The sequence below is a fragment of the Mytilus edulis genome, chromosome 5 (assembly GCF_963676685.1).
Source record: "Mytilus edulis chromosome 5, xbMytEdul2.2, whole genome shotgun sequence".
Taxonomy (NCBI): Eukaryota; Metazoa; Mollusca; class Bivalvia; order Mytilida; family Mytilidae; genus Mytilus; species Mytilus edulis.
The window spans coordinates 8,653,209-8,677,465 of record NC_092348.1 but is presented as its reverse complement, the minus strand read 5'-3'; the positions used below and the strand labels follow the sequence as shown (position 1 = coordinate 8,677,465).

The 24,257-nt window shown below is 30.8% G+C and overlaps 1 protein-coding gene across 2 annotated transcripts; it reads right to left on the bottom strand.

The window, feature by feature from the left end:
• Positions 1-5,706: 5,706 nt before the first annotated feature.
• LOC139522886 (docking protein 4-like) lies at positions 5,707-23,090 on the bottom strand. 2 transcript variants are annotated; one of them, XM_071316517.1, is made up of 8 exons: positions 22,885-23,090; positions 19,891-20,019; positions 18,473-18,701; positions 17,793-17,861; positions 16,824-17,019; positions 12,100-12,239; positions 9,786-10,910; positions 5,707-8,784 (listed from the first exon to the last, which is right to left on the bottom strand). In XM_071316517.1, exons 2-7 carry the CDS (start codon positions 19,966-19,968, stop codon positions 10,879-10,881), a joined length of 744 nt encoding a protein of 247 aa, XP_071172618.1. In that variant the 5' UTR covers positions 19,969-20,019; positions 22,885-23,090; the 3' UTR covers positions 5,707-8,784; positions 9,786-10,878. The 2 variants fall into 2 exon arrangements, with proteins under 2 accessions (XP_071172618.1, XP_071172619.1); XM_071316518.1 differs by having other exon boundaries at positions 22,949-23,090.
• Positions 23,091-24,257: the final 1,167 nt, after the last annotated feature.

The following is a 24,257-nucleotide window of genomic DNA, read 5'->3' as shown; positions in this document are numbered from 1 at the left end:
GCATTAAAAAAATAAAGCAACTCTCCTGTGTAAAGTTGTGTGAAATTGCTGTAAGGAAAGTTGAAATAAACTTTGAAAGGACAAGGAATATCAGGAAAATGAGCTATGTTTACCAGGTTAAATTTAAAACTGAACTCCTATATTCACATACTACAACTTTTGGTTTCTCATGTATGATGATTATACTATCTAAAGCCATTTTGGCTAAACATAAACTTCTTAATTCATTTTATCATTGAATTAATGAGGTTGAAATTCATTACCCTTAAATACATTGAATTGACATCAAATTCATTGAAATTGCCTCGCAAATATAAATCTTGAAATGATACTTAAATAACTGTCACTCATGCAAAAGTTAAATTTAGTGCCTTTCTATCATATTAAATTTACTGATTTAATCTTTGTTTCACCGCCCCCACTTTAATTTTATATTTTTTATGTTGATTGATGTCTTTTCGTGTAACTTCTAAAGAAAATGTATTAAACTGAATAATCAACAAGACTTATTGGTGGCCTTCAGTTGTTTTGCACTTTAGTCAGGTTGTTGTCTCTTTAACACATTCCCCATTTCCATTCTCAATTTTAAGTTTTTGAAAAAACAACATTTCTTACACACACAAAAACAACATTTCTATCAAAAAATCACTTTTCATTTTTAAACAAAAGCTTGATTGGGCGAACATGAAAATAAATATGTGGTGAATATAAGCTTTACTTGTGTGAAAGTAATATTTGTATTTTGTAACGTATACAAAAATAATGTCAAGTAAATTACAAGGTGCCCATGTTGTTATGCAAAATATAAAGGTGGTTTCTAACTGTTCAGAGTAAACATTAATTTTTATAGCAATCAGTAAAATTGATGAGATATTTCAAATGATATTGACGCAGAAAAGTTTTCAATAGTTTTTCAGGTTGATATGGAATGCTTTATATATTTTTTTCATTGTTGATATCCAGCTGTGATTTTTGTAATACATTTATCATCAATGATAGTTCCATTGAAAGCAATACGATATAATCTTTTTATAAGATAATAGATCATTTTTTTTCCTTCACTTTATTGAAAATCAGGTTGGAAATTTGGCTAATAATTTTTGTTAGCTATTAGTGGCCAGTTGTGAATAAATTCAAAATATATACTTTTCTATAAAAACATTTATGAAAAAATAAAGTAAATTATGAATTGAAGGAGCCTTAGGAGGTTAAATATAAGTATATGAATATGGAGGTTGTAGAGTATATATTTGATTTACTTGAAACGATTGGTTCCTTTATAATTTGATATATCTGTTATAAATTTAACAGGCTCCTTGGTACATTTCATACTCTACATGTTACTATAATAATCAGATATAATCTGACTACTAAATGTCATACTACTAAAACTTATTTATAACTGGCCTAAGAGTGAAATGTGCACCATTTGTAAAATAAATCATGAAATGTATAATGTAAGTAATTTGACAGTATTTATATAATGCTTCAGTTGTTGTTACTTATTATAATGAAAATACAGATTGACTTCAAATAGTTCATTGTTTGTTGCATTATGTTTTGCCTTTCACAAATAGACACCAAGAAGTACCAAAAAACACATATCAATACTCAGTGGCCAATCAACAGAAAGCTTTCAAACTTGATTTGATTATTCTTCCCCTACCTACTTAAAGTTTGTACTCTGGCTGTCTGTCTGGCAAATCAGTTTTCCACACTTTTCTTCCTGCTTGACAATATTGATTTGATATTTTGTATATACATATGTTTCATCATGACACGTTACATATCTAGTTCAAATTTTGTTTCTGTCTGATAATTTTGTGCAGAGTTATGATCCTTTGACTAAAAAAAGTATTAAATAAAAGGTCTTCCAGACTTTTTTTCATCATGCTTGAAGATATTGACTTGATATTTGTTATATAGATTACACAATGACAACTTAGAGATCAAGTTTGCATTTTGTTCCAGTACAATGAATTTTTAACCAGTAGGGGACTTACTATGTATTGACATGCAATACTCTCAGAATGTTTGTTATGCATCATATTCTCTTGCACATGCTGTATCATCAGTATGATTTGACAATTTCTATGGAAGTCAATGAACATTGGCCTTTTTTTTTTTAAAGTTATGTAACAGTGATCTCTTGTGAATACAACTCCTCATAGTCTTAACCAATAGTTCTTGTTTGGGATAGTTTGCCATATTGTACTGCCATTAATGTTGATTTGACAATTTATACGAGTTTAATGCATGTAGTACAATGTACTTTTAACATTTTGGGAGTATTGAGACAATTAGATCTTGTGAATGGAACTCCTCTGAGACCATTTGTAAGAAGGCTTTGATACTTAGTACTATTGTTCGCTATCACATATAGCTGACCATTTTTTTACCACCATTTTGATTTTACCACAATTATGGCAGAAATAGGACTGTATACAGTAGTGGGAGTATTGTTACAAAAGTACCTTGTAAAACCAACTCCTCTGAGACTGTGTTACAGAATGATCTGTTTGGTAGTATCTTTTGTCATCATGTGTAGTTGATTATACTATATTGTCTTTTCGTTCCATCTATTTTTAGCTCACCTTGTTACAGTTACAAAAGGTCACCTTATAATTGCAACTATTCTGAGACATTAGAAGGAAACATTTAAACTCTGTGTTTTGCCATCTTGTGTTGTTGACCATGTGTAGGATATCAAACTCACAGCCCCAGTGTTATTCAAGCTAGTGATACAGGAGACTGCTAGGCCCCTGAGGGCAATATATCTTTTTATTTTTTTTTTGATATAGAGATATGTCCACCTTTTTTGTTAATTCAAAAGTAAAATGCCAATGTTGAAATAAAAGTAGCAATATTTAAGCATGTAGTTTTGCATAATACTTAAAAATCCATGAACCATGACTGTAGGTACAGGGCCAAACAATCTCTATGGAAAGGAGATGTGCCAATGCTGATACTAAGTGACCCAATATAATATATATCATGGGGTCAGTAAATTCCATATGGGGATGAGCGCGAAACTCAAATTTGGACATTCATCACACAATTTTATAACTCCTCATTTTTACAGAGAAGGGTTACATTTCTCTATCGTGAACCAAACTTTCATATAATGTTATTTGCTTTATAAAGTTGTTTGGTTTTTTCTTTTGAATTGTTTGACACTTATGTTGTCTCAAGGCCTATTTTAACTTACTACATGTACCATTATAAGGAATGGGTTTTGCTCATTGCTGAAGGCTGGACCTGTAGATGGTTACATCTCTGTACTGTTTCTCTTCAGTCTTTGATGGATATATTATTAATTGATCTCTTAAGGTAGCACTACAGTCAGAAATTTCTGACGCCAATCAACAGTCTTTAAAGATTAATTTCTCCAAAACTACTCAATGGATTTTTAAAATCTTTATCTCATTTCAAAGCCGAAATATAACTCTTTCTTAATCTATATATAAATGTATTTTTGAATTGATTAATCTCAAAATATAGCTCATTAATTGCCAAAAAAGTGGTCTTTCAACTTGGATGAAAATGGCACATTCATGTCAAATGGTAGTAAAAATTTGTTTTCATCCCTTTAATCAACCATAAACAATCTCCAAAACCGTGTCTTAGATTTTTGATATAAGCCTCCATAAGAAGATATATTGAATTAACTGCTGGGTGACAAACCTCATTTTAACTTTCATCTTTGGAGACCTATAAATTCATTTAGAAACAAATTATCCAAAAACTGGGACACGGTATTGTAGAAAATACACCCTTTTATCATATATATCAAGGTCAAGCCAAAGGGGGTACCCATAAAGTTTCTATTTTCATTTTTTCCACACAATTCTCATGAAAAATTATTCTGAGAAATGACCTAAAAACTGAATTTCCCCCTTAGAACCCCTATAAACTCAATATAAATACAAACATTCCACTGGAAACACCACAGGAGTGTTCTGATACCATTACTATATCAATAGAACCACACAATGTGTGTCTTTGATGCTCTAATGCTGTAAATTTTGCACTAAATGTGAACTGTCTAACACTTACTTGCCATTTGGCGGGAGTATGATGTCACAGATTTGACCAACATCTGTGATGTAGAGATTAAATATAGACAAAGCTCCGCCTCTTTCCAGACAGTCTAAGATAAGAGAATAACATGATCATGATGATTGGCCAGCTGCATTTAATCAATGTTTAACATCATTATTCTCTATACATAAAGAATAATTTGAATTTGACTTGTAAAAAAGAAATAAACTATGTCTGAAATTAGCTAGAACATTAAAAGTGTGCATCAAAAAACAAGTTCATAAAAAGATCAAGACCACCCTTTTCTGAAAAATTACACATAAACTGAAAATTAGTTAAAATGCATAAAACTGTATTTAAATGAAGAAGACCAATGAGAGGAAATTTATACAGGCAGTCAGAGGCATTCAAAAATACTTTCCCACTCTTTTCCATAGTATTTTTTTTAATTTTTGGTAGATTTTTTTCCTTTAGTTTTTTTCGTTTTCTTTGTTCACTTCCATGTTCGTGTTATATAAATAATTTGTGTTGCAAAACAATGAGATGAAATCATATGATGAAATCATAATCTTTTAGTCAGTTTAATTGAAGTCTGGAGCTGGCATGTCAGTTAACTGCTAGTAGTCTGTTGTTATTTATGTATTATTGTCATTTTGTTTATTTTCTTTGGTTACATCTTCTGACATCAGACTCGGACTTCTCTTGAACTGAATTTTAATGTGCGTATTGTTATGCGTTTACTTTTCTACATTGGTTAGAGGTATAGGGGGAGGGTTGAGATCTCACAAACATGTTTAACCCCGCCGCATTTTTGCGCCTGTCCCAAGTCAGGAGCCTCTGGCCTTTGTTAGTCTTGTATTATTTTAATTTTAGTTTCTTGTGTAAAATTTGGAAATTAGGATGGCGTTCATTATCACTGGACTAGTATATATTTGTTTAGGGGCCAGCTGAAGGACGCCTCCGGGTGCGGAAATTTCTCGCTACATTGAAGACCTGTTGGTGACCCTCTGCTGTTGTTTTTTATTTGGTCGGGTTGTTGTCTCTTTGACACATTTCCCATTTCCATTCTCAATTTTAGATAAGACAATATTTATCTTGTGGTCAGGGATTAACAGCTGGACACTGGTATCAACAGATGATTGACATATTAGCCCCTCCCAAATGCCTATATATTTAGATTAATTACCATGTGCTTTTATTTACATAAGTTCATTATCATTTTACTCCCTGTTGTGACATGATAATGACTTTGGGTTTTTTACAATCTGTGCAGAATAATACTTACTTCAAAATTATGTGATAAAAAAAATATCTCCAAAAAATCATTGTTAGACTGTAGTGCTACCTTAACTGACCATCATGACCTTTCAAGAAATTTTTTAGAGAATACAAAAGGAACCAGAAAAAGTAGACTGGAACTGAAAGGCAGTGAACTCACAGTTCTGCACTTCCATTATTATAAGATTTAATTGGACATTAATGGGGTACGACTTGATCCTCATTCTGGTTTGAAAGTTTTTCCTCATTTTACTGGACCATCCATAAAACATTAATAATTCTACCAAAATAAATCCAAATTTAGTTTAAAATTAAAAACCATAGACATTCTGATCAGAATGACCATCATCTAATAGCAATAAGCCACAAGAATTTGAACAACAAAACTTCCATGAATAAATTTATTTCCAAAAAGATATATAACATGATTAATAATTTTAAAAAATAGCATATAATTTCATTGTTCACCAAGGTAAATACTGTAAATTCAGATTTTTTTAATGTGCATTTATAATTGCAATTGATAAACAAATGACAAAAAAGTGAGATTTATTATTACAATTTCTAGAAATTCTTTATATAAATAAAAAGAAATGTGTTTTTGATGTTTTCTAAATCCCTTTATGTGACAATTTTTGCAATAATCAAAACATTTAAAAAAAATTCTGAATTTACGGTATCTTTAAAATCTCAATAATTTATAAAAAAAAGCGCCAAGAAATAAAGATACAATACTAAACATGCTATAGGTCAATGGAATGAATTGTTTTACATGAATTCTAGCATGGCCATTTGTGTAATGTATAATTGTCATTGAATCTGATTATTATCATTTTATGTGTTTTTTTATAACACACAAAAAAACTTCTTAATTATAATGTTCTATGTGTTTCAAAACGTTTCAAACATGCAAGTAAAAAAACTTTTCTACCAAAATATTATTTTTCTTCTATGTATATCAAAATAAAAAGTAAAAGTTAATAACATTAGGATTGCAAAATTCAATAAAACTGTTTAGTTGTGTTGTGTTATATATGCAAACATTTCGCTAAATATTGATTTAAGATGTGCTTAAATCCAACTGTCTTTAATAAACAAAAGTAAAAAATTAACTAACTAAAAAAAGAAAGGCTAAAAGAAGACTGTATCCCTCAACTATTTTTCTATTTCTGATAAGCGTTACGTTGCAAATAAAATATCAACAGCTTTATCTGTACCATGCAAGCAAGCAAAATAATAAATAAAATCACATATTTTTTTGCATAGTGTTTTTAAATCTTCAGGATGACTTGTAAACAAAAGTACAATACAAATATACAATGATTGCAAATAGCAAACGAAATTCTGGCTTTATAAACTTATAAACTTTCTTTATTACAAAGAGGTTCATCGAAGTAAAAGCTTCAATTAGACATATTTTGTGACTTGTGTACCAGTATAAGTGATCTGCAATAATAAACATGCATTCATTTTTGAATTAACAAAAGGCTCTAGTTACTATAAAACCTTAAACCAAGATTCAAACTATAGTTTACACATAGGTATCTTTTAAATTAAAACATAAGTTTTTGGTCCCTTTTCTGAAATTTAAAAAAAAAATCTTCACTTCAATATCACATAAGTGATGACATGACTTACTTTTCTTGCACTCTAGTAATAGTACTGTGGATTCATTGATATTCGTTGGGTACCAATTTTCGTGGATTTGGTGGGATCAGGTGAACCATGAATTTATATGTTCAATGAATTACAAGTTTTAGAGAGGAATGTATGCAGACTTTATGAAAAACCACGAAATTTAATATCCACGGACATGCAACTTTTCCTCGATCCACGAAAATAAATGAATGCACAGTATTTCATAAAGGCTTTCATCATTATTTCCCTTTTCAAAAATGTCAAACAAATTAGTTAAAAAGGAACACTTCTTTAAAGATTAAAATAAAATATACAAGACTTTACAATAAATGTCTTGCAACATCCCATCATCTTATCCTGAATTCAGGACTTAGCTATAGCCGTGACAAGATTAGGAACTTCTAACATTTTCATAACTAAATTGTACTTTATTTCTAATGACAGAGTATAATATGCTTTTTAATTTGATTATTTTTATAACAGTTCACCCTATATAATTTAAATGTATTATTAATGCCCCATTATGAATCACTAACATTAACAGTATGGTAACATTATCAAACAAAGATTACCAACAAAAACTTCAAAATGATTGATCACACGACAGAACATCACACATCAATAGATCGTAACATGTGAAATCTCATATAAAATATATATACATAACATTATGCATATTAACATACTGTTTAACAACATACTTAAAAAGGGGACACAACAACCATGAAATCATTCTTCTTGTGATTGGCAGCTATTGGAACCCTCCCCCCTTTTCTTGGTTAAATTTTGTTTTGTTAATACTTGTCAAATATATCCCCTTGATACAAAATATAGACCCTGATAACAAAACTGTACAATACTGGGTGTTCTTTTGTCGTTATGGTTGGTTTTTTTTTTGTAAGATCCATAAAGAAGTAACAAGCTATTGCTCACTTTTTTTTTAAAGATACACAATTTACAAATAGCAAAAAAAATATGTTCTTGGATAATAGGCAAAATTTCTTTAAAAAAATGTAAAATTAACATAGCAGATATATATATTCTTAGATGAAAAAAAGCATGCAAATATCTCATAAAAATACATTGGTTGTATATGATTAGTCATTTATATAAAATACTATAATAATAATAATGGCCATTATTTTCCCCCATGATACAATTAACTAAATGAATGGAAACACATGCAGAATGTGAAATATAAGACTATTTTGATCTTGGTTGCTGTTAGTATAAAACTATCATGATAATGACCCTATAGTACGGACCATTGGACACAAAGTAGCCTCAACTTTTACAAAAGGTTGCATTTACCACTTCCTGATTGATTAATTGATTAAAGGAGTATGTTCGGTACGGTCCTAAAATTGCCCCCTTTTTCAGCGTAAATTTCAAATTCGGATTTATTGACCAATATCACAATAAATTATAGCTAATACAGTGACTAGATAGGAAATATGCCATTTTGTTGAAAATTTTATGTTTCTGTGTTTCATTATGACGTCACAAGTTGTACTCATATTGATTTTTCACGAACCAATCAATAAAAGCGGGTAAATTTCCATAGATTATTGGACAGGAAAACATAGCATACGTCGACAACAAAAATCTTTTAAAATAATGTTTGTAAAGACATTTCACATGTCTTATTTGAATATTAGTTTTGTTGACGCCTGCACTCTATGTTTCCTGGTCCTTTAATTGGTTGAAACCCAGCTGATTTTGTCAATTTTCACCAAAATCACTTATCTTGACCTTTTTGGGATGTAAAAGTCAACGTGTTAGAATTAAACTTTGACAAAAACAGTTCTGTTTAACTTTCTCACAGGTCTTTAAGGCCACGGTTTTTTTATTTGTTGGTTTACGGATCCGCCGACCCGATTTTGCCGATTTTCAGAATAAAAATAAAATTGACTTTTCATGCTTTTTTATTCCCGTCGACCCTTATCAATGCAGTATCCCTGAAAAATAATAAAAATTTCTTTTTTTATAAAATAAAATGCATTAATCATTAACAAAGTTGATAACACTTTCTGTTGTGAAAAATAAAACTTCCAATTTACGTTTCTAAAAATAGACAAATCAATTATAACTGACCTTGAAATGTCTTTTGGGCAAATAATTTTGCGGAACGAAACCTGTGTTGAAAACCTATTACAAAAATAAGTTCGTTTCCCTTATTTGTCATCAGTCCGTAAGATGCATCATCTCAGAGAAATAGACTTGTCCAAATGTTGACAGGTGGAATAACATCAATTAAAGGACTGAATATTAACAAATCATTTGAAATTTTCTTGTTTCATATTATCAATCATTGGGATAAAAACTGGATTGCATGACAACTGATTAACCCGATATTGTCGTTTTTCCAGTGGACGAGTCTATTACGTTTTTCGACACGTGTGTTGAAACTTATTTTTGTACGACGTTTTTACATTTTTTTTTCTTTATCAGTTTTTGTAACTGAAGATCATTATGTACCAAGTTTTCTGGAATTGATTGAGAGCTACGGGAATCTGTTTTTCTTGTTTGTGAAATGACGATTTAATTTCGTCTTTGTCCGTGCAACCCCTCTTTTTTACAGGAAGTTATTAAACGATGTCCTGCGATGTTCATGATCACTGATCAATAATTTTTCATCGAACGAAATGTTAAGAAATGATTACAAAACAGCAAATAAGACAAACATTTTGTTAAGTAAGGTGAAATATATATTTATTTTGCATATTTTTCTGTTTTGAAAGATATTTTTTTTTATTTTTTTTTTCGACCGACCGACCCGACTTTTTTATGAGAAAAATCAGTAAACCAACAAATTAAAAAACCGTGGCCTAAGGCAACTTAAAACATTTATTGTCTTGTAACTATTAACTTAATAATTGGGGCCAAATATGGCCCTTACCGAACTTACTCCTTTGAGATTTTGACACCATTTATTAGTGGTGGAAGCACAAGTTACATAATCTACATTTTAGCAAACAATAAAATATTCTATATATTTCTTTTTTATTATGCTCCAATACTAGGTAAGCTTTATAATTAACATGGCTGTATAATTTTTTCAAAGAATATTCTTAACATCTAAATTACGATTTTGTTAATGCAGATTGTCAGAGTAAATGTAACTGAATCACACTACAATACATACATATTTAAATATGAACATAATTAAAGTGTCTGTCATAAGCAGTGAAGGGTAAAGATTGCAGTGCAAACTAAAAATTAAAAATTCGATTGTATTAAATATTGGAATTCAATATATTATTAATTTGGGTCTGTTGTAGTTGGTTTCATTGCAATTATGGACAAAGGAAGATAACCCAAATTTTGAATATTACTCGCACAATGAAATGAGTGATATAATTTTAGAACAGATTTTGCAACTTGAATATCTTATTGATAATTTCTTGAAATGTTCAGGAATAATATGCATATAATGTTGTTCAAAATATACTAAGTTTTTTTTTAAATCTGAAAAGTAGTGATATAGCTTGGAAAATTGATAACTATTTTGCATGACTTAATGTTGTATCAAAAATATAATTAATAACATTAGAACCACAACATTATAACATTCTAATATAACAAATAAGAGAATAGTTTGAACAAGGACCCTGAGTTCCAGTACAAATATAAGCCTTTGCATACAACAGATTTAACTTAAACACATGAACAGTTAATGAAGTCATACCGATTGTGCTAAAGCACTAATTACATCATTTTTTATAACTTAATAATATAAAAATATAGACTTTTAAAAATGCTTGTAAACATGACTAAGGGCTATTCTATTATATTAATTGGAATAGTCCATAATAGTGGAATAGTCCAAACAACAAAATCACCACATCAATATCTTGAGCAAATCCCAATAGGAATGTCTGTGAAGGCCTAAAATGGTATTTTTAATTTTCAGATGTATCTTTAGGGTTTCTGGTTCATATAAATAGGCTGCTCTGAAATTAAAAAAAATATATATCAACCAGAGGCTCACACGTTCTCTATGCATCCTATTGACAACCGTAGAGTTTTTCCATTCTTCCAAAATAAAAGAATTGTGTTTTGGCACCTGAAAGTGCAAAACAAAAATTTGAAACACCCTGTGAAAAGTTGCTACATAACCTACGGCTTCAGCCAAGAATGTTCTTTTGAAAAACATAAACATATACATGTATATTGAAAAAATTCAAAGTACTGTAAATTCAGAAATTATTGTGAGGTTTTTATTTTTATGAAAAATGTGATAGAGTTGTAAACTCAATAATTCAAACTCACATTTTGAAATATCTTATACAAATTAATCAGGGTTTTTCTCAAAATCGGAAAAATTAAAATTGCATTTACATGATTTAAGTCTAAAATGACAAAATCGCAATAATAAATGCATGCAATAATTTTTGATTTTACAGTATTGGAAAAGCTGAATAAATATAAAATTTTAGTTATTCTGTTCAGTAGTACTTGAAAAAGTTTGACAAACTTATTGTTGGAGGAACGAACAGACAGGTGATCAGTATACTGTGTTGGAGGAACGAACAGACAGGTGATCAGTATACTGTGTTCCCATTGTGCAAGAAACAATAAGGAAGACCTAAACAATTGACATGAACAGCCAACTGAGATCTATTTTTGTAATCTATAGACTCTAAAATATACTCCAAGCAGGAGAAATAATTTAGTCTAAAAAAAACACAGGAGTTTGTTCTTCTTTATTTGAATAATAACTTACTGATTCACCATAAAGTCACTCGAAAAACACAAATGATTAATTTCATTTCAACTAACTCAACTTTAAAACAAAAATGCATGAAGCAACCATGAACCTGCTGCATTTGTTGGCACCTGTCCTAAGTCAGTGGTTGTCGTTTGTTGATGTGATTCATAAGTGTTTCTTGTTTCCTTGTTTATTTGTTGATTAGACCATTGTGTTTCCTGTTTGAATGGCCTTTCACAAGTCATTTTTAGAGCCTGTTGTGGCTTGCTGTTCCATGTGAACCTAAGCTTAATGTTGACTTTTGGTTTATTTTTTAAAAATTGTAATTTGGATGAAGATTCGCTTCATTGGCACTCATACCACATCTTCTAATATATACTAAATGCCAGAGATATCTCACAGAAATATACATGTGTTATGAATATACTTACTTGCAGGATTACTAGGAACACTTCTTTGTCGTCCAGATACTTTTTTCTTTATTCTTTCAGCAGCCTCTTCTATTTGATCATGAATTTCTTGGTTAAAAACTGTTCTGAATAAATAGATTCCTTCTCCAGTAGGATTCTTACTGTAAAAGAAAACTTCAATATATAACAATCAAACATTTTTGTAAAAAATTATTTCCGTTCTCCGTTTATACTGTATACCTTACAAAAATATTATTTCCATTCACCTGTGTACATTATTCTATTTGGCAGCATTTAATGTAAGGTTATGATTCTCTTTCTAAGTTGTTTAACATCATACCCGTTATTTTATTGATTTTGTATTTACATTGTGTCATAGATCAAATTTATTTGTTCAGTGTGTGATTCTTACAAGTCTTAATATGTCTTTTGATTAAGTTAAGCCATTTCAATTGATATTTTATAGTGTGTTTTTCTATGTTGTGATGTTACACTATTGTTTTAGTTAAGGGTAAGTAAGTGGTTTTCCTGTTTGAATGGTTTTACACTAGTCATTTTTATTTGGTGCCCTTTATAGCTTGCTGTTCGGTGTGAGCAATAGCTCTGTGCTGAAAACATACTTTGAACTATATAAAATGGTTTACTTTTACAAACTGTGATTTGAATGGAGAGTTGTCTTATTGGCAAACATACCACATCTTCTTATATCTATATATTATCAAAAGGACATATCAGTATATACGTAACATTCAATCAATACAGTGTTGAAACTATTTTTGATCTTGTCTTGCTGATTATATTTGCTGTTTCACACTATCTATTTTAGGTTTCAAATTATAACCAAAGATGCAAACCAAATGACAACAGAGATGTACAGTGGCTAGGGACATTATTGTATATTATTCAAGATCTTAACTAAAGGGGTCTTTGCTAACCAACTGTTACGATCCATTCACCTCCTCTACAGTTTTGGCAGATGAAGCCAATGTTTGTGATAACAATGTTGTGTCATCTATCAGCGATAATAGTCATGCCTTTTATGAATACATTATTTTTTACCAATTGATGGTAGTGGTGAGTTTCCAAACTTCGTGAAGCAGGAACCAACCAGATGCTCCGCAGGGCGCAGCTTTATACGACCGCAGAGGTTGAACCCTGAAAGGTTGGGGCAAGTATGGACACAACATTCAAGCTGGATTCAGCTCTAAATTTGGATTGTGATTAAATAGTTGACACAGAATAGGTTTCTGACACAGAATGAATGTGGTCTAATGAACTAAAAAAAAAATTTTTGCCTTTGAGCAATTCACTATGCTGTTGAATATTAATCCTCTCAAAAAAATGTTTGAAGAAATTTTCTTTTTATTTATGAAATCTGAAATGAAAAAAATTGACCCCCCAATTTTTTTTTCACATCCCCCTTTCCCTTATTTCAAAACTGATCTCAATTGAAATTTCTAATGAAGTTTGCAACAATAACTACTCATTTAAATACATCATAAAATATTAAAATGTAAAAAAAGTGCTTGTTATCACTGAATGGTAAAGATTGTTTTAATCTATCAGTTGGTAGTAAAAGTGAATATACATTGTATATTGTATAAAACAATGATTTAAGTTGATTCAACTACTATTCTGGACAAAGAAAGATAACTCCAATTGAAATCCAATTAGAATTTCTTGCTATTGCACAATATTGTGCAATTAGATATTTCTTGCTATTGTGCAATACTGTGCAATTGAAAATATTTGCTATTGCACAATACTGTGCAATTGAAGATTTCTTGCTATTGCACAATACTGTGCAATTGAAGATTTCTTGCTATTGCTGAATACTGTGCAATTGAAAATTTCTTGCTATTGCACAATACTTAATATAATAATTTTGGATCCTGATTTGGACCAATTTGAAAACTGGGCCAATAATAAAAAATCTAAGTACATTTTTAGATTCAGCATATCAAAGAACCCCAAGGATTAAATTTTTGTTAAAATCAAACTAAGTTTAATTTTGGACCCTTTGGACCTTAATGTAGACCAATTTGAAAACGGGACCAAAAATTAAGAATCTACATACACAGTTAGATTCGGCATATCAAAGAACCCCAATTATTCAATTTTTGATGAAATCAAACAAAGTTTAATTTTGGACCCTTTGGGCCCTTTATTCCTAAACTGTTGGGACCAAAACTCCCAAAATCAATACCAACCTTCCTTGTATGGTCATAAACCTTGTGTTTAAATTTCATAGATTTCTATTTACTTATACTAAAGTTATGGTGCGAAAACCAAGAAAAATGCTTATTTGGGTCCCTTTTTGGCCCCTAATTCCTAAACTGTTGGGACCTAAACTCCCAAAATCAATACCAACCTTCCTTTTGTGGTCATAAACATTGTGTTTAAATTTCATTGATTTCTATTTAGTTAAACTAAAGTTATTGTGTGAAAACCAAGAATAATGCTTATTTGGGCCCTTTTTTGGCCCCTAATTCCTAAACTGTTGGAACCAAAACTCCCAAAATCAATCCCAACCTTTCTTTTGTGGTCATAAACCTTGTGTCAAAATTTCATAGATTTCTATTAACTTAAACTAAAGTTATAGTGCGAAAACCAAAAAAATGCTTATTTGGGCCCTTTTTGGCCCCTTATTCCTAAAATGTTGAGACCAAAACTCCCAAAATCAATCCCAACCTTCCTTTTGTGGTCATAAACCTTGTGTTAAAATTTCATAGATTTCTATTCACTTTTACTCAAGTTAGAGTGCGAAAACTAAAAGTATTCGGACGACGACGCCAACGTGATAGCAATATACGACGAAAAATTTTTCAAATTTTGCGGTCGTATAAAAATATATGATGACATTACAACATTTGTACAAGAAACATATTTAGAAACTTCTATTAATAGTTGATTAAGAACATTTAAATTGCCACTGAAAATGGTCATATTTTTGGGGAATAAAGACTTGTTGCATAATCAGCATGTGGCAATTGTTTAGGCCTAAATTAAAATATCGTTTGTTTGCCCTTTACCAACCCTAATTTTTGAAACAGGGTAGGTAGGTACGTAAAATATTTTATTTTTCTTTCCCAAAAAATAACTTGGCTCGGTACATTTTTTGTCATAGGTAGGTATAATATTTTATTTTATAGACACAAAATCTGCATGATATCATTTTTGTCTGTATACCTTTTGTTTAAGTATGATTTTACTGATCTTTACTATTATTAAAGTTTCTGGGACTATTAGTAGTATTAGTGTTTCCAATAAAAATCTACAAGACTTGAAACTCAATTGTCAGATGTTTTACATCGCATTTATAAATGGTCTTTAATGAAAACTTGGCGATTTTATTGCCAATTATCCTCCGATTTACAGGACTTGGTTCATGTTAGATATAAATAAAATGTCAAAGCTGGTCGAAGGCAGCATTAACATAATCATCCTGATCTACGGATCACCAAAGGGCATCCCTACATAGGATACAACATCCGTTTACAAAATATTTTGAACACGTGTAGATGATTTTGTATTGGACAAACTTTTTAAAATAAATCCTGCTCTTCAAGTATAAAGACATATCATAATTTTAAAACTTTCAACATCGATTTCAATTAAATGCTTTGAATCTCTAAATGCAAGTGTTCAGGACAAACGCTCAAGTGATATCAAACGGACTAAATCTTATACGGGGAAGATAGAACCTGAGGTTTCTGGTAATAAAGTTTTGAGTGGAAAATACAAATTTAAGATTTTCAGTAGGAACGAAAAAAAAGTTCAAAATAAAATATTGCTGGTAAATACAAATAAAAGATTTTCAGTCGGAACAAGTCGGTAAAGGACAAACAAACAATATTTTAATTTAAGCCTTATCTACATTTTCTACATTTACACATGATCATGTTAAAGGCCCTTTTTGATTGGATGCAGTCATTTAAAACTGCGACCAATGGCAAGCATAACCTCATGAATCCTGCCAAAGGTGAAGAGAAGAGGACTGAATTGTAACCCTTGGCTGGCAAAGATGCACAAGGAGATATGGGCTTATATTCCAATTCAGTGCTTTATATCTTGCTATGCCATCATGTTAATGGCATATAGCACACCTAAATGAACTCATAAACCCTTTGAAGCCTGAATAACAATAATTTAATTTTCTTCACATGATATTTAAAGGAAGAATGCAAATAATGGTTAAAATATATTTATCAATAACAAAATTTTAACAGTAAAAGATAGCAGGCCTAAATAAGGTGACAATATAAGGCTTAAAATTGTTCTTCTCAATATTGTGATGATCTCCATAAAAAAATCCTGTGTTTTTTTAACCACACTCTGATCTTCTTGTACTTATAATACACATTATCGCTATTTGGGAATATGTGCCGCTTGACCCGAGAATCTGTTCCCCATGAACTTGACCTCATACATCAATCACTTTTCCATTATGTCCTCATATATTCTCTTTTATGCATAAGAATATTATGGGAACTTGTGTGATGTCCAGTAATGGTGGACAAATAGCGATAAGGTTTGTATCAATGAATACCCCACACCCTCTCTTTGCTGGACATGATATATCTGTTTTAAATAACATTTCCTTTAACATTTTTAAGGTATACAAAGATTAAATAAACTTATCATAGAAACCATGCTCAAAATTTGTCACAATATCATTCTTATAAATATGGTGTTCAGTTTCAACCCAAAGCAATCATTAAGCATTCTAAAATACAATTATTTACCTTCCAGCTTCTATAAGAAATTGCTTCCTTTTAGCATCAGCACCATATCTTCGTATATGAGTGATATCACATGCAGTTATTTGTTTATTTTTCTGTTCATTATCATAAATATATACACAATCTGAAGTCACATATAATATACACTCTCCACTGTCATTTAATGTGGCACACGGTAAAAGAAAGACTCGGAACATGCCTGAAATGTAGATAAATATTTAGATGTCATAATATTGTATTGCAATCTCATGTTTTGAAGTTTGTTCATCTACTAACAAATCAAAATTTTAATCAGGTTTGTTAGTTAAAATGTGTTAAGTTCAGATTACACTTCAAGTATTCCTTTTACAAGTCTGTATCAATTTATAATGTTTTTTAAATTATGGGATTTTGCCATGACTGATACGTTTGCCAATTCACAACCAACTCAGGGAGATAATTAAGCTGGAAATTACATTGTACTTGAAAATCAACTGAATTTTACTACATTTTACTTTACTTTGTAAATACTGTGGATTAATTTATTTTTGTGAATGGCAGAAAAGTCATAACTGTGGATTCATTCATTTTTGTGGATTCTTGATTTTGTTGTTTTGATAGTCTTTAGACAAAAATTGTACATGTGTTTTGTTGAACATTTAATTTGATCTCATGGTTAATTTATTCCCATAAAATCAACAATAAATAGTATCCAACTAATAATATTGAATCCACAGTAGCAAGAAAATAAGAAAGAATACCCATTTTTCTTTTAATTCCTGAGAGTGGTGTAAATACAAAAAGAAAAAATTCATTTCCACTATTTCAAAAATAATAATGCCTGAAAAACAGAACAATAAATTTGAAAGATCATTTCATTTTCGAATACTATTTTACTTAGTTTAATTGTACTTTTTTTCATTTTTAATTTTTTATTTTTAGAAGAAATAACAGAAACAATTGGTGAACATTAATTATAATGTACATACTGACCTGAAGGCAGATTATCATTTCTGGTCAATTCTGCCTGTATGGCGGTCAACCATTCTGTAGATTCTAATTCTATAATCAATAAAAGCTTTAGGTAAATATATTGAGCTATGTTGAACAAAAAGATATGGCATAATGGCAAATATACTGGTAAATAAAAATTGTTTAGTCTCTTTAGAAAACATGAAATATTTCTGCAAAATTAATGCAAGTTAAGTTCTGTGACATAACATGTTAAATTCTTCTCAGTTTTTGTTATTTTTTTAATGAAAATATGAAATAAATTCATGCTCTCTACACTTAGCTTGTTCATGTTGGTATAAAGCTGTTATCATAAGTATGTTAAGTTCTGTAATGATATAAAATTTAGTTTATTACAAAAAAAATTGTTTAGACAAAACAAAAATGTTAAAAATTCTTTTCATTCCGTATTAACCGATTTAGGATGTTTCAAGAAAAAGTAATACCACAAGTTTGGCCTTTCAATATGTTCAAACCAGTAAGAAATCAAGACCTAAAAACGGCTCCATCATCCCTTTTTTTCACCATTTAGTTTATTCATATTTGCACAATAACCTTTTAATATAATTATCAAATAGGTTGTTTAAAGCTAATCTAGTATCATGCAGTGATTTATAAAAATGTTTAATTATATGACAACTGAAGTCTGAGTATATAATAACCTGTATCACAAAGGAACTGTTTAATGCTTCGATCAGACATATGTAAAGTAATGCCATCTCCATGGGACCCTTCTGACATTTTACATCTCAGAGCACTACCAACATCTTTGAGTGGAATCTGTGATGAAGGCTCATCCTCTGCAAATGCCTGCTCTCCTGAATACTTGACCAGTCGTGCTGCTCCATTACTGGAAGGACCATATAACACTAACATTTTTTTCTTCCAGGACTGAAAAATATATTAATAAAGTAAAATAATTTGTTATATATTATTTAAGACTATAAGTGTATTACAGTGCAGTATTATAAGTGTCTGACATTTTATAGATATAATCAAGAACAGCATGAACACATTGGCAATACTGAAACAATATGAATAGATAATTCTGAGATGAAATCATAATGAGGCCATGCTCAATATAATATGTCTGTACTTGTTAAATCTTTATTCATAAATTTATGTCCTTTTGTTTTAGTTAGAATAAAATGCTTTTCTTCACCCAAACTAACCTTTATGCCTTTATAAACTTATGCAACCTCTCTCACAAGTTTTGTGCATATTGTAAATTTTTATTGTTGTATTTGTTATCTCTGTATCCATGTCATTGCATGTAATACATTGGCTTTATGAAAATAAAGATATATATTTAAAAAAAAGCTGTTCACTCTCATTGGGCCATTCCAGTTAATATCTGCTAAAGGGGGTTGGATGGTCCTTTCTGAGGGGTGTAAAATTCATACATCTTAGGGGTGAAAATTTGGGGTTTTTCATCTGACACGTACACTTATATGCAAAAAACTTCTGAGGGTCTTGCAGCAGTAAATACTTTCAAATAATTACATCTTAGGGGTTACAAAAATGCCAATGTCAGATCTTATGGGTGCTTTTGAATGTAGACAGTTACGTATCATGCATTATCTGTTATTGTATTCAAAATTCTGATGGGTACAATCCTTGCAGTAAAAAAATCTGATAGGTCATTTTTTCCCATGAAAGCCCATCCACCTAATATGAACAGAAACTCTACATCTGATAGGTCTTAATTCTTAGATCTGATAGGTAGTTTTTCATGATGTTTTTTTCTGATACGTATAAACAAAATTTTCCCCATCCATCCCCACCTGTCAGAAATTAACTGTAATGGCCCATTATGATCAAATAGCCTGCTTCTAAAAAAATTACCAATTACAAAATGTACCCTAACACATCTGGCCACTAGATTATGCGTCACTTCATCTCAAAATACATGTACTTTGGCTTCAGGCAAGGTAACCCTTAAATCTAACATACATTACCTCTACATATTCATCCCTTTACCCTGACACACCTTGCCTATAGGTATTCATTCCTTTACCCTGACATACCTTGCCTATGACAAACCTTGCCTATAGGTATTTGTCCCTTTACCCTGACATACCTTGCCTATAGGTATTCGTCCCTTTACCCTGACATTTCCTTTTTTGATCATAGTTTTATCATATTGAGGATCTGCCATCTTCCAGCCAATACTGTTTACTGAATGCCCAACACTTATTTAACTACATATCTACAAAAGCAAAGAAACAAATGTCTAATTATATTTGAAGTTAACATGTTAAACAGAATGAACATGATGAACAGTGGTGAAAATATGCAAATCAAAATCTGACAAAAAAACTCCCGAATATAATAACATGTGTACAATGTATAATTCAATTTATTGTGCCAGAATAAAGTTATCTAGAACATTTATTTTAAATACAATGTCAATTTTTGTTGTATATATGCATGTATATACACACACGATACATACTTCATTCAATTCTGTGTTCATTATCTTGGTTATTCTGATCTTCTTGTGTCTAATGTGTCAGGTAATTGATCATGTTGATGTAAAGTAAAGTTTTTGATACATTTTTTGTAGTGTTTATTTTTAAGCAGAATTCGAATCCACCTATCATGCCAATATTTAACTCATGATTATGATCATCATGATCATATGATAACAAATGGATAATTAGTCTTGTTCTTTTAAAAATGCATCAGTTGTGCAGACTATAATAATTATGACTATACATGATGTACTATTACAAATTAAATTACCATTGCAGTCAAGACAATTTTACCAGACATTTTGTTATACAATGTATTGTAAAAAAAATTGAAAAAGTCATGCCAGTGCTGTCCATGTACAAAAATGTATTTTGCATATAGTGTTTATTATAAGTTTGTTGAAAAGATCGCGGAATATTTGTATTGCTGCAACCAATTTATTATTATCCCTTTGATTTGCATTGAAGAATTGTGAAATACAATGTATTTATCTTTATTGATCATGATGTTTAGTGTAAACCAAATAATTCTATTCAGTCAATGCATGGGGTATAAGAGACTACTACAGTCAGAGCTCAGACACAAATAAGTCTGAATCTGCTTTTGACTCATAGAGGTCTAAATTTGTAAGTTTTAGGATTTGTCTCCCTTTAATGCAAGACAAAATACGACTTTAATAAGTCAAATATTGTTTAGCAAGAAATAATTGTCCAGAATCAAAAAGTTGCATATGTCAACTCCTACAAGTGGATAAGTTCTCAAAATTGGTTAACTTCAAGACCCACGCATATTTTTAAAGAGGTCATGCATCTAAATCAAATAATGACAACATTGAAAGACAAATGCTTTGTCTTCTAGAGAAATGAATATGAATGAGAGTCTAAAAAATCGGAGATAATGTTTATTAACCTTACAATGCTACCACCTGGAACCACACTTAATGAGGTAAAACATCTGTGTTTAGTAACGATATTCAATTAGATAGAATAAATATAGATAGCTCAAGTCCTTGTGAACTCTCAGACAGATTTTTGCTGGCATAGGTAGTGTACTAGTACTTTGGCCACCAAGTAAAATTATGTTTTTTCATCAACATAAATAGACCTAAACAAGCCTGCCATTTTCTGACTTGAATACGTCTAAAATTGAAAACACATTTTTATAGTAAATACATGTTTGACTTCTTTAAGTAAACAAGAATGTGTCCACAGTACACGGATGCCCCACTCACACTATCATTTTCTATGTTTAAAGGACTGTGAAATTGGAATAAATTCTCTAATTTGGCATTAAAATTAGAATGATCTTATCAAAGGGAACATGTATACTAAGTTTCAAGTTGATTGGACTTCTACTTTATCAAAAACTACCTTGACCAAAAACTTTAACCTGAAATTTGCACTATCATTTTCTATGTTCAGTGAACCGTAAAATTGGGGTCAAAACTCTAATTTGGCATTTAAATTAGAAAGATCATATCATAGGGCACATGTATACTAAGTTTCAAGTTGATTGGACTTCAACTTCATCAAAAACTACCTTGACCAAAAACTTTAACCTGAAGCCAAAAACTTTAACCTGAAATTTGCACTATCATTTTCTATGTTCAGTGAACCGTAAAATTGGGGTCAAAACTCTAATTTGGCATTTAAATTAGAAAGATCATATCATAGGGCACATGTATACTAAGTTTCAAGTTGATTGGACTTCAACTTCATCAAAAACTACCTTGACCAAAAACTTTAACCTGAAGCCAAAAACTTTAACCTGAAATTTGCACTATCATTTTCTATCAGTGAACCGTAAAATTGGGGTCAAAACTCTAATTTGGCATTTAAATTAGAAAGATCATATCATAAGGAACATGTGTACTAAGTTTCAAGTTGATTGGACTTCAACTTCATCAAAAACTACCTCGACCAAAAACTTTAACCTGACATGGGACAGACGGACGAACGGACGAACGAACAGACGGACGAACGGACGCACAGACCAGAAAACATAATGCCCCTACTACTATCGTAGACGGGGCATAAAAACAAAAATGGACTTGTTTATCATTGTGTTTATGTCTGAGCTCTGACTGTACTATAACATGTGTGTTATAATAGTCTCAGAGTATGATAATAAATAAATTTGTAAATCCTTTTCATGATTTACAATTTGAAAAGACCTGATACTGCAGTGGCGGATCCAGAGGGGGGGTTCCGGGGGTTGGAACCCCCCCCCCCCCTTTTTTATGGCCGATCAATGCATTTGAATGGGGACATATAGTTGGAACCCCCCCTTTATCCTGGGTTGGGACCCCCCCCCCCTTTTAAAATGGCTGGATCCGCCCCTGTACTGTATTCACCTACATGTATGTGCACTAAAGACATTAAAGTCATTCCAAAATATTCAATTTGTTGATTGTGACCATTATCTGGTAGAAGTAAAAGTAGAAGGTAGTGGGTTTTTTATGTAAGTGAGGACTTATGGATAACCTTTGTAAATTGTACACATGTAACTAATTTATTGTCCTACAAATGCAATAAATTCCTTTATGGTCCAAAACGGAAGAAAATATGACATGTACAGTACAGAATAGAAGATAGTTTACCTTCGTCCCAATGATTCATTATGATTATGAACCGTCCAATTCTATGAAATTAAGTTTACTGTACCTCAGCTTACAATACTGTATCTTGGAGATTTAAAAAAGAGAACTGTAAATTATCTTTACTTTCCCTACTATATAAAATACAATGTATTTTGAGAGTTTGAAACTTTTACTTGTTAAAAAAATCCGGTTGTTACTTCCGGTGTGACTAATTTTAAAAACAATTTCGGAAATGCGGATTTTTTTTACCGGTTTATTTTCTGGGGTATATTTGGATCTTGATCAAATGAGAGAGAGAAACTTCAAGTCGCAGATCAAAAAATTACAGACAAAAAGTCCCTCACAAAAAGTCAAATTTTGAATAAAGAAAAAAAAACACATCTTTACACTAAATCTTTTGGATGTTGGACGTGTACTGATTGATAATTTTGTCTTAGATCATACGGCATGATTTTTTTAATTGATTGTCAGTTGCTTTGAACTAGCTGTCAGTGACTGCAAGTACTTTCAGATCTGTACTTAGTGTCTTTTTGCATTAAGGTACAGTATTCGACAATCGATTGATTCGACAAGAGTAGATTTTTCTTTCAAGTTTTAATTCAATTCAATTAAAAAGAATGAATTGAAAAGACAAATTAACGATCAATTTATTCAACAAATCTTTAATGATAGATACGATCGATAACGATTGAACAGTGTTTGTCGATTCGATCAACTCAATTTAAAATTATTAATGATGGAGACTCGATCGTAACGATTGATACGATCGATAACGATTGAACATTGTTTTTCGATTCAATCAGCTCAACATACTTAATGCATATGTGTTATGACGAAGACTCGATCGTAACCATCGATACGATCGATAACGATTGAACGTCATATATGTCGAATCAATCAACTTAATGTGTTTTGATGAAGACTAGTATAATCGTAACGATCGATACGATCGATAACGATTGAACGTCATATGTCGAATCAATCAACTCAATGTGTTTTGATGAAGACTCGATCGTAACGATCGATACGATCGATAACGATTGAACGTCATATATATCGAATCAATCAACTCAACTTGTTAATGGTAGCTATTTAATAAATTTTATTAATAAAGATTAAACAAAATAAGTTGTATTACTGTATTTCCCACTTCAGCACAGATGGAGATAAACTCTATGAAAATAATGTATGTCAGAATGGGTACGGAGATATTAGTATAGTGAACATTAAATGTACACAAAATTGAAAAATATACACAAGTGGAAGCTTAGGAATTTGCTGTTTCAAAGACTGTTAACACTGATAAAACATTTTTAACATTAATTCAAGTTTGAAGAAGGCTCATAGCACCAGTTTCAGGAGAGAAAAGTATG